Below are 12,989 nucleotides of genomic sequence, written 5' to 3' on the forward strand. Positions count from 1 at the left end.
CAGCCTGCTTCCTTCATCACCTATTAATTCTCAGCAAGGCTGGCTGTGAGCGTGGGTACCATCACCCCTTATCCCGGACCCAAAGGACATTAAGACACCCCCAGCTCGAGAGGGGCCCTGAAGACGCATGAACAAAAGCAAAATCTCCAGTTCCAGCTGCAGAAAAATCAAAAACAACCTAGAGCTAGTTACATCTATTGAAACCAGGTCGAGGCAGCAATTTATCAAACAGGTCAACAAGCATACCACTTGGTTTTCTGGAACATTTTGGGCAAACCTTTAGTCTCTAACCATTTTAAGACGTGTTTTATATTGGAAAGTGGTGAGCACTTTTGGAAAGTAGTTATGCAGACTACTGGCTCCCCCTGAGCGTCCAGGGGCAGGAGCCTCAAGGAATGGGCTCTGGGTGGGGGGGTTGCAAGAGGTGGGAGATGAGAAGCAGACCTGGGGAGATGAGGGGAGCTGCAAGCTAAATCCAGCCCAGCACAGAGGACATAAGGACAAGGGGGGGGGGGCGGGGGGGTTGCTCAGGGATTTCAAGGTAAGGGGAAATGAAGGGGGTTCAGAGGCAACCAGGATGCAGCCACTAGGCAGAGAGAGCGGAGCCATCAGCCCACGGCTCATTGCTCCTAATAAGTATGACAAGTCCTGTTTGCAGAGCCTGGCATTGGGGACAGGGGATCAATACATCACTCTACATTCACATACTCCTTGCTCTTCAAACATCAATGTATGGTGAAATAGGTTTTCTCTGAATCTAAGGTCATTTGGTCCGTCTGCCTCACCTGCCCCCTGACTGGATGAAGACCAAGGGATGAGCACCAGGTCTCTGACCCCGAGACCATGACGGGGACCCTGTTCCTGAGCCCAGGGAACCTGTCTCCTGCCTGCCCTCATGCCCAGCTGAAGAACTGCCCCTGCCCCCACCCTGCTCCTGCCCCTCCCCATGAAGGTCCACTCCCTTCCCTCCCCCACACCCAGATGAGTGATTCTAAATGACAGGGCGGGGCAGGGGTGATGTACCTGGACCACCCACTTTCCTCTACCTGTGAGGAGCCTGACCTCACCAGGGAGAAGAGCTTGGGAGGGGCCTTGAGGGCTTTATAAGTCAGGGCTGGAGCACCCAGCCCAGCAGAGGACAGAGAGGCTCCAAACTGACCCCAGCATCGAGCATCGGCCTCCCAGCTCTGCAGGTGAGAGCACCTAGGAGGGGAGGGAGAGACTGGGAAGAGGGTTGATAGGACCCCAGGCTCACATCTCGGTGTCTCCAGGGATGGGATGCTTCCTTTAACCCAGGGCTGCACTAGGTCTTGGCACTAGGGCCCACCCTGGCTTCCTAACCCTCGCCTTCAAGCTGACCTGCCCCAACCCTCTTACTACATACTCACCCCAGCCCTAGGAGCTGGGGACAAAGGCTATTCTCCCATCTCTCAGATGAGAAAACTGAGGCCCAGAGGGAGACATGACTTACCCCAAGTCATATAAATTATTGGGCAAGGCTGGGACTGGAACCCAGGGTTTCTGGATCCCACCTCAAGCTCTTTCCTAGACCAGCACAGTCTGAAAGAACTTTCGATTTTGATGTTAATCTAAATCTTCACTGTCCAATATGGTATCCACCAGCCACACATGCACTGTAAATATGGCTAGTGCAAGGGAGGAATTTTTCATCTGAATTTAAATGCAAGGAGCCATATGTGACCATGGCTACCATACTGGACAACACACACGGCCAGTGCTGGACACGGTGACTATGCCGGAGGTCTCCAAAGGAACCCTGTGTGGTCTGTAACGCAGCTGAGTGCGTATGTTCCTTTGGTATTACTGTTTAACGTTCACTGTAAATTACAAGACTGAAACATCTACAGAGCTGTTCACCTGCCCTCAAACTCTATAGAACAGTTTAGAAAAAATTCCTCTTGGTTTTCGATTCCTCAGAGAAGCAGTCACTGGAGTTAGGGTAAGTAAGAGGAAAGGGACAAGGCTTGGGGGCCGGGGGAGCAGGCAGGAACGGAAGAACAGCCGCCAAGCCGTCGCAGAACTGCAGACCTGTCGGCAGGCAGAGTCTGGAGTGTATCTGGTCCAGGCGCCCGCCTCTGGGTGCCTGGATGACTCCACCTTAAATCGGCCGCTCTCTCCTTTGCAGACAAGATGCACAGATTGTGTGTATATGCGCTGATCTTGGCACTGGCTCTGGCTACCTTCTCTGAAGCTTCTTGGAAGCCCCACTACAAGCTGCAAGATTCGCCCTCAGATCCAGGTCTCAACAGGGGCCTGGAGCCACATTGGCTGGACAGGTTGGGTCCAGCCCCTCCCCACAGAAGGCAGATTGGGCGCCAGGGTCCCCCACATCTGGTGGCAGGTAGGAGCTACTGACAGCCATCCCTGCTTGCCTCACCCAGCCTGTTTGGCCCTGGCCTCTTTCCCAGAATCTAGGTGTCCCTCCACCATACTCACCTCCTCTCCCGTCTCTGACCCTCAGATCTGTCCAAGAAGCAGGGGCCATGGCTGGAGGAAGAAGAAGCAGCGTATGGATGGATGGACTTCGGCCGCCGCAGTGCTGAGAAAGGGGATCGAACTTCAGAGTCCTAGAACCGAACTTCAGAGCCCAGTTACCTCCCAGCCCAGCCCAGCCCCAGGAAAAACCAATCAAAATAAACTAGCTTCCAATGGATCACATTGTGTCACGTGTCATGGGGCAAAGAAGGGGCGATTGGGGGCAGGGTTGAGGCAAAGAGGAGAGTTGAGCACCCCTCTGGGGGCAGGGACCACGGCTCATCCTTCTTGGTATCCCCAGAGTCCAACACTGAGCGAGCATCTCCACATGTGGGTGGGAGAATAGGGGGCGGGGCCCGCAACCAGAGTAAGCATTTATTTTTTTAACTTTTTTTTTCAGAGTAAGCTTTTTAAAAGAAAAATCAAATCATATCACTCCAATCCTCCAGTGCTTCCCATCACACTTAACATAAAATCTAAACTCTTCGTCAAAGCTCTAAGAGCCAGTCCTCATAGCGGGCGCCACCATGGATACCACCTCTTCCTTCTCTCTCTTCCTTTCCCTTACACAAGCGCACCATGCGCTTTCCTGCTCAGAACATTTGTCCTCGCTGTTCCCTGTGCCTGGAATGCTTATCCCCAGGCACACATGTAGCTGGCTCCTCTTTTTCTCCTTGGGGTCTTGATTGAAACGCCTCTTCCTGAAGACCTGCCCTTTCTGCTCCTTGCCCTTCCCACACAGACTCCATCGTCCTCTCATTGCAGCATATTGTCTGTAAAGCATTTTGCACAATCTATAATTGTTTTGTTTGCCAGTTTATTGTCTGCCTCAGTTAGAAGGGAAACTCTGTAAGACTGGGGATCCTGTGTCCCTCTTCCCTGCTGTATCCCCGGTGCCAAGAACAGGAGGTACCCAATACATATTTGTCAAAAGGGCGAGTGACTGGCGAAGGCCCTTGCTGGTGTCCCACCCACAGGCCCTCACCGCTCTTGTACCTGTCGGCAGCATCCCCACACAGGCACCTGCTACTCTCTACCTGAGGGTTTTCCAAGTGCAAGGCAGGCTGGGACTGCTCGGGAGTTAGTGCATCCAGACGCGTCCCTCAGTCAATGACAGAGAATTGCAGTCCAGACCCCTAGGCCTGGCCAACTTTCTCTAAAAGGGCCAGATAGAAAACCTTTTAGGCTTTGCGGGCCAAGAGGCAAAATCAAGGCTAATGTGTAGGTACTCCAATAACCATTTACAACATAAAAACCATTCTTTGCTTGCAGGCTGTATGAAGAACAGGTGATGGGCCAGATTTGGCCCATGGGTCATAGTTCGCTGACTCCTGTTCTAGAGCAAGTCATGCTATCTGCTGAAGAGAATTATTTACTGTTTAAAAAGTCACTCCTGGTGTGCTCCTGGGCCCTGATAGGGAATGACCACTTGACCATTGGATGGTAAGTTACTATGCAACCAGAGTGGCCCATCGCTAGCTGGGTATTTGCAGACCCGCCATGTCACAAAGTTGGGTGGGCCAAGCAGCGATTCACTTTAGGATGCAAACATTTGAGATTGGGCCTGAGGAGGGCCAGAGGGCACAAAGTTACTCAGTCACCCACACCCCCAGGGACCTACGGCTGTTGTACCAGCGCCTCCCCCTCTGTTCACCCCCATAACCTCATGGGAGGGTCTCTATGGGCAGCTCATGGAGGAGGAAGAACCCAGGCCCGGTTCACAAATGGGTAGGCCTGACATGTCGGTAAAAACTGAAAATGGATTGCCGCCGCACTGCGGCCCACTCATGGGTGGCCCCAAAAGACAGTGGTGAGGGGCAACCCTTCCAGTGGGTGGAGTTTCAAGTAGTAGACCTGGTCATCAACGTGGCGTGGAGGGAGATGTGGCCTGGGGGGAAGACATACACAGGCTTCTGGGCAGTGGCACATGCCTCACCTGATTGGTCAGGGGACTTGCAAGAACAAAATGAGGAAATCAGAGACAAAGATTTCTGGGTAAGAGACAAGTAGATGGACCTATGAGGAGGCACAAGGTGTGTGGATCTTCGTGTCGCCAATCAAGGCCCAGCCAAGAACAGCCACCTGAATAACCAGGCAGAGAGGATGGCTCATCAGTGGCGGTCAGCCAGGTGCAGTCTTCGGCCACTTCTCGCTTGCACACTGGGCTCAGGAATACAGCGACAATGGCGGCAGAAACAGAGGTTATACTTGGGCCCAACAACCAATCTAGCTGCTATCTCTGCTAAATACCGGACCTGTCAGAGCAGAGACGAACTCTGAGCCCTTGATATGGGACCAGGCCTCCAGGAGACCAACGAGCTACTTGGTGCTAAATTGATTACATCAGACACCTCCCATCCCAGAAGGGGCGTTGAGCCATCCTTGTGGGGACTGATACATATTCTAAGTAGGAGTTTGCTTTCCTGCCCATAGTGCCTCCACCAGCACTCCAGGACCACAGAGCATCTAAGGACATACAACGTATGACTTGCCATCACAGAATTCTGTAAAACATGACCTCAGACGAGGGACCTGCTTTATAGTGAAGGAGGGGCAGCAATGAGCACACGACCTTGGGATCTACTTGTCCTACCATATACGTCACCCAGAAACTGCAGGTCTGATAGAATGTTGGAATTAAAGGTGCAGCTAAGACACTAACTCAGGGATGTGCCCTGGGGGTTGGGATGCAGTATGCACTTTGAACCAGTGGTTATTATATGGTGCTATGTCCCCGACAGCCAGAACACATGGGTCCAGGAACCAAGGGGTAGAGTGGAAGGGGCCCTATCACCATCACTGCCCGGGGTCCACCTCAGAAATCTGTGCTTCCTGTCCTCTCAGTTCTAGACACTTGCGGATTAGAAATCCTGGTTCCTGGGGAGGATGCTTCCACCAGGGAATACAGTAAAGATTCCCCTTAACACCAAAGGTACAGCTGCTGCCTGGCCGTTTTTGGCTCTTTGCGCCATTAGACCAGCAGTCAAAGAAAGGTCAGTTACAACCAGAGGTTTTTGACCCTGCTTAGCATGAGGAGCTAGAGCACTGCCTCACAATGCGGCAGGAAGGCGTATTCAGGATCTAGAATGGATTCACTGGGTGCCTTTTGGGGCTTCCTGCCTGGTGATAACCATAAACAGGACGATGCAGCAACAATGGTCTGACAAGGGCATGGTGACCAAGGGTTCAAACCTCTCAGAAATGAAGGTCTAGGTAACTTCACCAAGAAAGCAACCTGAACCAGCCGGCCAAGGACGAGGGGAATAGAGGAAAGGTGGTGGAGGACGGAGATGAGAAATAGCATTTAGTGTGTCACAACTAATTGCAGCAGTGGAAATCACAATTTCTACCACTCGCCCTCCAGGTGTACTTTTTTTTTTTTTTTTTAAGATATTGTGACCAGCCACCATCTTAAAGAAGCACTGCCACACCATGGTGAACTCCCCATGGAGCATGAGTGCATCTGAGTGGCACAAGGGGTTGGCTATAGCAGACACCGTGGTGCCCTGCCTGTATCCTTGGCACTCACCATTCTGGTACGTGCTAACCGTCTTCCACTACAAGCACAGGGGACTTTTCCTCAGCCCCGTGCATGGAGAGGCCAGAGTGCCAACACGTTAATGCCCCCCAGGAACAGCCCTCAGCCAATGACAAATGAGAGTTGGAGGATGCTTGCCCCAGCTTCCTCACCACCTGGGTGGGGTAACTGAGATGGGCTCTATATCTGTGTCTCCAACTTTAACACGCATGTGCATTGCCTGGAAACCTGTTATAATAACATGTAGACTTTGACTCTATAGGTCTGGGGTGAGACCCGAGAGTATGCATTTCTGATAAACTCTCTGGAGATGTCCATGATGCTGGTCCCCGGACCCCACTTTCAGTTGCAAAGGGTTACACTTCCTCTCAGCGTTCCTCGGTAAGACGGTGCCTTAGTTGCCTAAAACTCCCTTTCACTCGTTTCTTTCTGTTCTTGAGTTCCCACTTGTTTTCAAACGCTGTTCCAGGTCTGCTCCTGAGGGATCCCTACCTAAGACAGTGAGGGACTCTCACTCTTGCTTCACCCTTTGCAGCTGAGCACTGTGAGAGAGTCCCTGCATCAGGGAGAGAGCCTGTGCAAGCCTGGGCACTGGAGGCCTGAGGGCTTGGGTTCAAATCCCAGCTCCACCACCAGCTGTTAGACCTTTGGGAGAATCCCTTAAACAGCCTGGGCCTGTCTCATTTATCAGATCACCCACAACCCCACAGGGGTTACTGATATGAGTAAGTAATGTATTTAATCCAAGCCCTTAGCACATCGTTCAATATTGGAGGCTATCCGCTCACCTCTGCCCCAAAGTGCATGCACACACACACTCCCTGAGAAAGATGGCTGGAGGCTGGGCCAGGTAGAGCACAGGTACTTTATTTCCTGCAACAGCAAGTACATAGGCCGACAAGTAACAGGAGAGAAGCACAGTGAGGAGCAGAGCAAGTAGCAGTGGGGATTCTGAGCCCCCAACTCCAGCTGTTTGAGTGAAAGGTGGGAAATGGGAGAACATCTGGAAAGAGGAAACAAGGAGCACTGAGGGGAAGACCGTGGGAGGGAGGGACTGGGCCTTGCGTGGGCATCTGGACGCTCATAGACCAAGGCAGGGAGATCGGGGGGAGGCACACCACTGGGCAGAGAAACTCTTCACCCACAAACAGAAACACTTCCAGTTACAAACAGGAATTAGGGACTGAGAAGAAAGGGCCAAGAATGGGGGTCCCTAAAAGTCAACAAGGACTGGGGAGCCACCTTTAATTTGGGAGCCAAGGGGTAAAGAGCCTGTTGTTAGGAGGGTACTCAGAACAACTTCCTGCTCCACAGGCCTGCGCCCTGCCCCCAGTCAGAGCTGGGTCTGGTAGTTGGTGTGTCTCCCCCTGTGCTTTTTCCACCCCTGGGGCCATCACGTGACCCAGGCCCAGCATCCACAGCTTTTGCACCGGCTGCAGAAGGAGGCCCGGGGGTTCCTTCAGCCTGTCCCAGCAGAGGAGTGAGGCTTGAGCGCTCAAGCTCCAGCCCAGATTCATCAGGACAGACAGTGGGCTGGAGACAGACAGGGGGTCCTGTTTCTCAGAATGAGAGGGAAGGTTTGGGGGGGTTGCGACTTGGCCAGGCAGCAGAAGATGGGACCTCAGGCTTTCTGTGGGGCCTCTGCAGGCTGCTGGGAAACAGCAAAGCCTGAAAGAGAAGGGGATGGATGTGAAGTGGGGGCCTGAGGACCACAGGCCTGGCCTGAGCAGCAGGCAGAGGCTGGGGGCTGGTCAGCCATGTCAGAAAGAGACAGCTACCATTGATAGTTAGGCAGGTTGCCCATGGCCCAGAAACAGAGGTCAGTATTCAGTTTATAACCTGCACAACCTTACATGGTGACCCTGATGAGGTCAACCCAAGCGCCCTCTGAGTGGGAATAGGCCCAATATTCTGGTGACGCTGCCAAGAGGTTATGGACTTCACGGCTGACCCAGAAGCCAGGCAGGCACCAGGACAGGGTCAGTAGGGAGGGATAGGCCAGGGCACATATATGTAGTGAAGAGATCAGCCTCAGATCCACTCTAGCTGTGTGACCCTGAATGAGTTATTCACTCTCTGAACCTGTTTCCTCACCAAATAAATGGAAAGAATAATACCTACCTATGGGGGTGTGAGAATTAAAGGAGATAACACGGGTAAATAAATCATCGTTCATATCTCTGTGAGTTCCTTGAAGGCAGGGCTCAAACAGCTCAGCACATAGCCTGCACTCAGCAAGTGGAGGTCCCCAAACTTTGAGGTTTCTAGCTGGGGAGAGGAGACCCTAACCCACCCCTCACCACCCTGTAGAAGACCCTAACCCACCTTCAGACTCACCCAGGGGACTGGTCTAACTGTGGCCCTTGCTGGCAGAGGCCTTTGTCCCAGTGGCCTGGGTGGCCCCAGAAGGCCCCTCTTCCTCCCAGGCCATGGGAGGGTGGTTCTGGGTTGGCACCCTAGGCTGCTGCTCCTCCATCCTGCCCCCCATGTTTGTTGTGGCCTGTTGGTGCCACTGCTGCAGGGTTGGGGAGGCTTGGGGATGGGGGAGGCAAGGATAGGTGACAGAAGAAGGGGGTGGGCAGAGACAGGAAGCTGAGGTGCATTGAGGGGCTACAGGGCCCTGACCCCCAGCCTAGCTCCCCAGAGAAAGGGGGTAGAGATCTGGAATCCTATGCAAATTCCATGTAAATGAGCATTGGGGCCACAGTTCCTGCTGAGGGGGACCTGACATGTCTATGCAAATGATATGCAAAGTCCATGCAAATCAGCACACTGGGTCAGGGCCCGGCTGGGGTAAGTGAGCACTTTTCATCTGCATGACAATCTGCAGCTTGTCAGGGAGGCCCCCATGGGAGCACTCACCTTTCTGGAGCATCTTCTGCCTCAGCTGCTGCCTGAAATGGGCGTCCTGCCAGTTAGCCAGTTGCTGGAGGACACACTTCATGTCCAGATACGAGGGGCCCAAGCCACTGGCCTCCAGGGCTAAGGCTACCACATCCGTCCATGTTGCCTTATCCAGTTCTGCCTCCACTTCCTCCCAGGCCTCGGCCTTCTCTGACACCAGCTCTGCCTCTTCTGTCACCCCCTCCTCAGCTGTCACCACCTCTTCTGTGACTTCCAGCTCCTCCTCAGGCACTAACTCCTCTACAGGCAAGAAATCCTCTGCCGGCGTCAACCCCTCCTCAACCTCGAACCCCTGGTCCTGCTCTTGTTCCTCACTGTAGTGCAAGAGAGACAGGAAAGTCTTTCCGTGTCCCCACAAGCCAGCCCCAGCCAGAGCCCCCTGCCCCACTCTTCTGCTCCCATCATATCTCCAGGAGCGACAAGCAACAGAATATGAGGACTGGCTCCTGCCCCAGGGGTCTGGGGACCAGTGGGGCCATTCAGGGCGCTAGGGAACCCAGTGGGAAGAAAGGTCAGGTTTGGGATGAAGGGAACAGCTATTGCCACCTTGAGTCTGCATCTCACGAGCCAGACTTGAGTTCCTCAGGGACAAACCCTGTGCCTCACTCATCTTCATTAACGCACAATGCCAGGCAAAGCCACTGCCTAATGTGCAACTCTGAACTGCCCCAACCCCAGTGCCTTGAGGTGCCTGGTCTCTGGAAGCTCACAGCTTCCTCCCTCTCCTTGCCTCAAATAACAAAGAGGTACTGGTTGAGAGGAGACCCACAGCCTCTGCATAGCTCTTTACAGATTACACAAAGCATTTCTTCAGCTGTAAACCCTGGAGAAGTCAGCAGGGCTGAGATTAGTAATCCTCATTCTAAAGATGAAGGTTCAGAGAGGTCAAGGAATTTGTCTAAGCTCACACAGCTAGGAAGTGCCAGAGCTGGGACTTGAACTCAGGTTTCCAGACTCAGAGTCCTGAGTTCTTCCCTCTGCTCCTTCCCAAGTTACAACTTCACATACAAAACTGCTCCACACATTCCAGAATGAGCATCTGCTCTTCTTCAAGGGCATTAAGTTGAGAGGCCTGGCGGGAGGTAAAGAGGAATGGGCAGGGGAGTCAATACCCCCTGCCCACAAGCTCACCCTCTTCCCTTATCCTCCTCTCTCAGCTGTTGGTTCTCCTCCTCCAGCAGCCTCAGCTGCTGCTGCAGGGCTTCTAGCTGTGGGCAGTGGTGCAGCGGCTCTGCCTCCGTCAGAGGGATCCTAGGGAAGATGAGATGGGAGGCCGGGTGCAGGGGGTGTGGGCTCAGCTCCCAGCCCACCCAAGCTAAGTATGGTGGTCTCAATGAGCCCCAGCAACCTGACTGGCAGGTACACTGTCCATCAGTCTCCCTGTTTGCAAACAAGGGAATTGAGGATCACAGAAGGGGCCGCCCAGGTGCAAAATCCGGACACTCACAGCTCAGGGGCTTCATAGAGGCAACCGCACTGCTGCCCCTCCTCTCTTCCTTTCTCCTCTTTTTCTCTTCTTCCTCCTCCTCTTCTTTCTCTTTCTCCTCCTCTTCCTCCTCCTCCTCATCAGAGTCTGAGTCGAGCTGAAGGAGTTCACCCCGCAAGCTCATCTGGTGCCTAAGGTGTAAAATCTGACTGGGGGAGAGGAGCCCTGGGTCGGGGCGTGGCAGGGGCAGGTGAGGTTCCTGCCATGAGGGGAGTAGGTAGGCCTGAGATGGCACAACCCTTATCCCTGCCTTCCCGCCCAGTTACCTCCTCCCTGGCTGAGCCCAGCATGCCTTTCAGCTTGCTGTTCTCCTCCATCAGAACACTGTTCTGTTTCACCAGGGACTGGCCAACACGAGCTGCTGTATTCAGGTCCCGCTTTCTCTGCCGAGGGATCCCCCCCCCCATGAGAAATATATTCTTGGTTTCTGGGATCTCCCAGACAGATAGGAGAAGCTAGGAAGTACTCGGGTCAGAGAACCTAGGCCAGTAGAAGAAACCCTCCCCATCCCCTAGTTCTCCAGGGTACTACACAAGAGTCTTCCATTAACCCACTGAGGAATGTGACTCAGTTTCCCCTTAGGGGAACAGTGTAGATCAGACCAGATGTCTGTAAGAGCTCTTCCTGGATATCTTACATTTACGTGCCTTCCATAAGAGGGACTCCTGGCTTGGCCCCTCGAAAGGTCGCCAGATAAGAAATAGGTAAGACTCCTATTCCTACAGGACAGAATTAAAACAGCAGCCGGGCTAAGGCCGGGTGGCCTGGGTAGGAAAGGGAGCACACCTCTTCTAGCAAATTGAACATCACTCTGACATCTTGGCTGATCTTCTTGACTGACACGGGAGGGCGGTCAGGACACCGTGCTGCAAGAGAAAGGGGGCAGCCAGGTCAGGAAAAGGGGGGCATATGCTACCCTACACCCCACTGTCTCCTACCCTATCCCCAGTTCTTCCTCAACAAGGGTCAGCGACAAAGGAGAAGACTACGCTCCTTTCCTGCCCCCAATATCCTCTCCATAGCCCCCAGGACTCAGCACTCCCCTCCCTGCTCCCAGGGTAAACTGAAGTTGTTGTTTTTTTTTTCCTGGAGGGCCCTGAGTGAGGTAGGTAGCTCACAGTCCTCCAGGCTCAGGTAGAAATTGACTCTCAAGACGCCTGGGTCCTTGGCGCCTAGGAGAATGCAGGCAGCTGAGGAAGTGCATTGGAAGAGTCACTCATCATCCCTTATGCAAAGGGCATCCCTGCCCAGCTCAGCTGAGACTCATGGGCTATAAAAACAGATGCAATTAACCACTCTGCACCTGCTGCGCATGGAGAGGAGAGGGAAAGAGACGTCTCCAGCACTGGAGTAGGGGCACCTGAGACCCTATCCAGGGGAAGACGCGAGGGAAGAGAAGGGGAAGATTCTGCCTGAGGCCCCGCCCATTCCCAGGCTGGGTGGGAGCCCCACTTTGATCCCCGCAGCCAAGAGGTTTGCAAAACCTCCCCCTCTGCCCACCCACCTTCGGATCGCTGGCGCCGCGGTCCAGCGCAGACTCCGAGCGCCCTCCCGCAGCCCCCCGCCTCTCTGCCCCTCTCCTGGCACTGAGGTAGACCCGGGGGAGGGGCACTGAAAATGCGCAGATCTGCTGCAGCAACAGGCTTGCAGGGACGGAAGGAGGGGGGAGGGGGGACGGAGTGCGGGCCCCGGGACCTGCCCCACCGACGGAACTCAGGGACCGAGAGAAGGGGAGGAGGTGGGGAAGTGGCGACCGGACCCGACAGGCACTGCAGATAGTGACATCGCGTGGTGGATGGAGGGGTGAGGCTGAGTGTCAGAGGGGGCGGGGCGCCTGGACCTCACAGGGTCCCCTCCTGCCTGGAGCTGCCTTAGTCCTAGTCGCTGTGGGGTCCCAGGACCCGGTTTACCTTCCTCCAGCTCCCGAACAAAGGCGGCGCGCTCGGGGCCTGACACCCCCGGCCGCCGGCCGATGTAAGCAGCCGGCGTCTTCCAAATGCCCGCTGCCTCTCCAGTCCCCAGGCCAGTGGCCCGGGGACCAAAAGGCCCTTGGAATATGAAGCGGGTCCACGGCGCGTCCGCGTTGCTGCGCACAGGCTGGGCATTCCCCTGGACAGCCAAGAACGCGGACGCGCGCTGGGCTTGCGGCTCAGATCCAGCCTCCCAGGCCGGCGAGCTTCGGCTGGAGGTCCGGAGACGCGCGGGGATCCGGATCCAGCTTCCGGTCCAGCCGCCCGAGCCTGAGCAGCGACGGGTTCAGGCTCCGCAGAGGGCTCTGGAGCGTGCCTGGCAGCGGGCGGGAGTGCAGGGGTGACTGCTGGGCAGCTCCGGGCCCGGGTCCTTCCCGAGCCCCGGGGCAGCCCGGCCGGGACTCCTTCGGGGGCATCTTGGGTCGGCAGTCAGCTGACGCAGCCCGGCCTTTATAACCTGCGCGTGGCTGGACGCCGGCACGGCCGGCCCACGCGCGGGAGGCGGCGCCCGAGGAGCAACTAGTGGTGCCCGGGACCCGGGGTTGCGCGAGGGCGAGCTATTGTTGGCGGAACAGACCGCAAAAGTAAGAGAAGA

General features: G+C 54.9%; 2 protein-coding genes across 2 annotated transcripts; one reads left to right on the forward strand and one right to left on the reverse strand.

The window, feature by feature from the left end:
* Window positions 1-2,151: 2,151 nt before the first annotated feature.
* Window positions 2,152-2,641, forward strand: GAST (gastrin). The gene has a single exon (XM_088788997.1). The coding sequence runs from the start codon at window positions 2,152-2,154 to the stop codon at window positions 2,374-2,376; it is 225 nt and encodes a 74-aa protein (XP_088645123.1). The 3' UTR covers window positions 2,377-2,641.
* Window positions 2,642-7,561: 4,920 nt separating this feature from the next.
* On the reverse strand, window positions 7,562-12,989 carry HAP1 (huntingtin associated protein 1). The gene is given in 11 exon segments (XM_088801842.1): window positions 7,562-9,425; window positions 9,649-9,668; window positions 9,947-10,012; window positions 10,086-10,189; window positions 10,386-10,450; window positions 10,453-10,569; window positions 10,691-10,807; window positions 11,211-11,290; window positions 12,335-12,628; window positions 12,631-12,742; window positions 12,745-12,989. Coding segments are annotated over 11 exon segments (1,668 nt in total). The 5' UTR covers window positions 12,811-12,989; the 3' UTR covers window positions 7,562-8,798.

This window comes from Rhinolophus sinicus, chromosome 12 (genome assembly GCF_057876585.1).
Source record: "Rhinolophus sinicus isolate RSI-liver-muscle chromosome 12, RSI-T2T, whole genome shotgun sequence".
In the NCBI taxonomy this organism is placed as follows: Eukaryota; Metazoa; Chordata; class Mammalia; order Chiroptera; family Rhinolophidae; genus Rhinolophus; species Rhinolophus sinicus.

Excerpts from the sequence above, each read along its gene's own strand:
- GAST (XM_088788997.1), top strand. The coding sequence starts at position 2,152 with ATGCACAGATTGTGTGTATATGCGCTGATCTTGGCACTGGCTCTGGCT.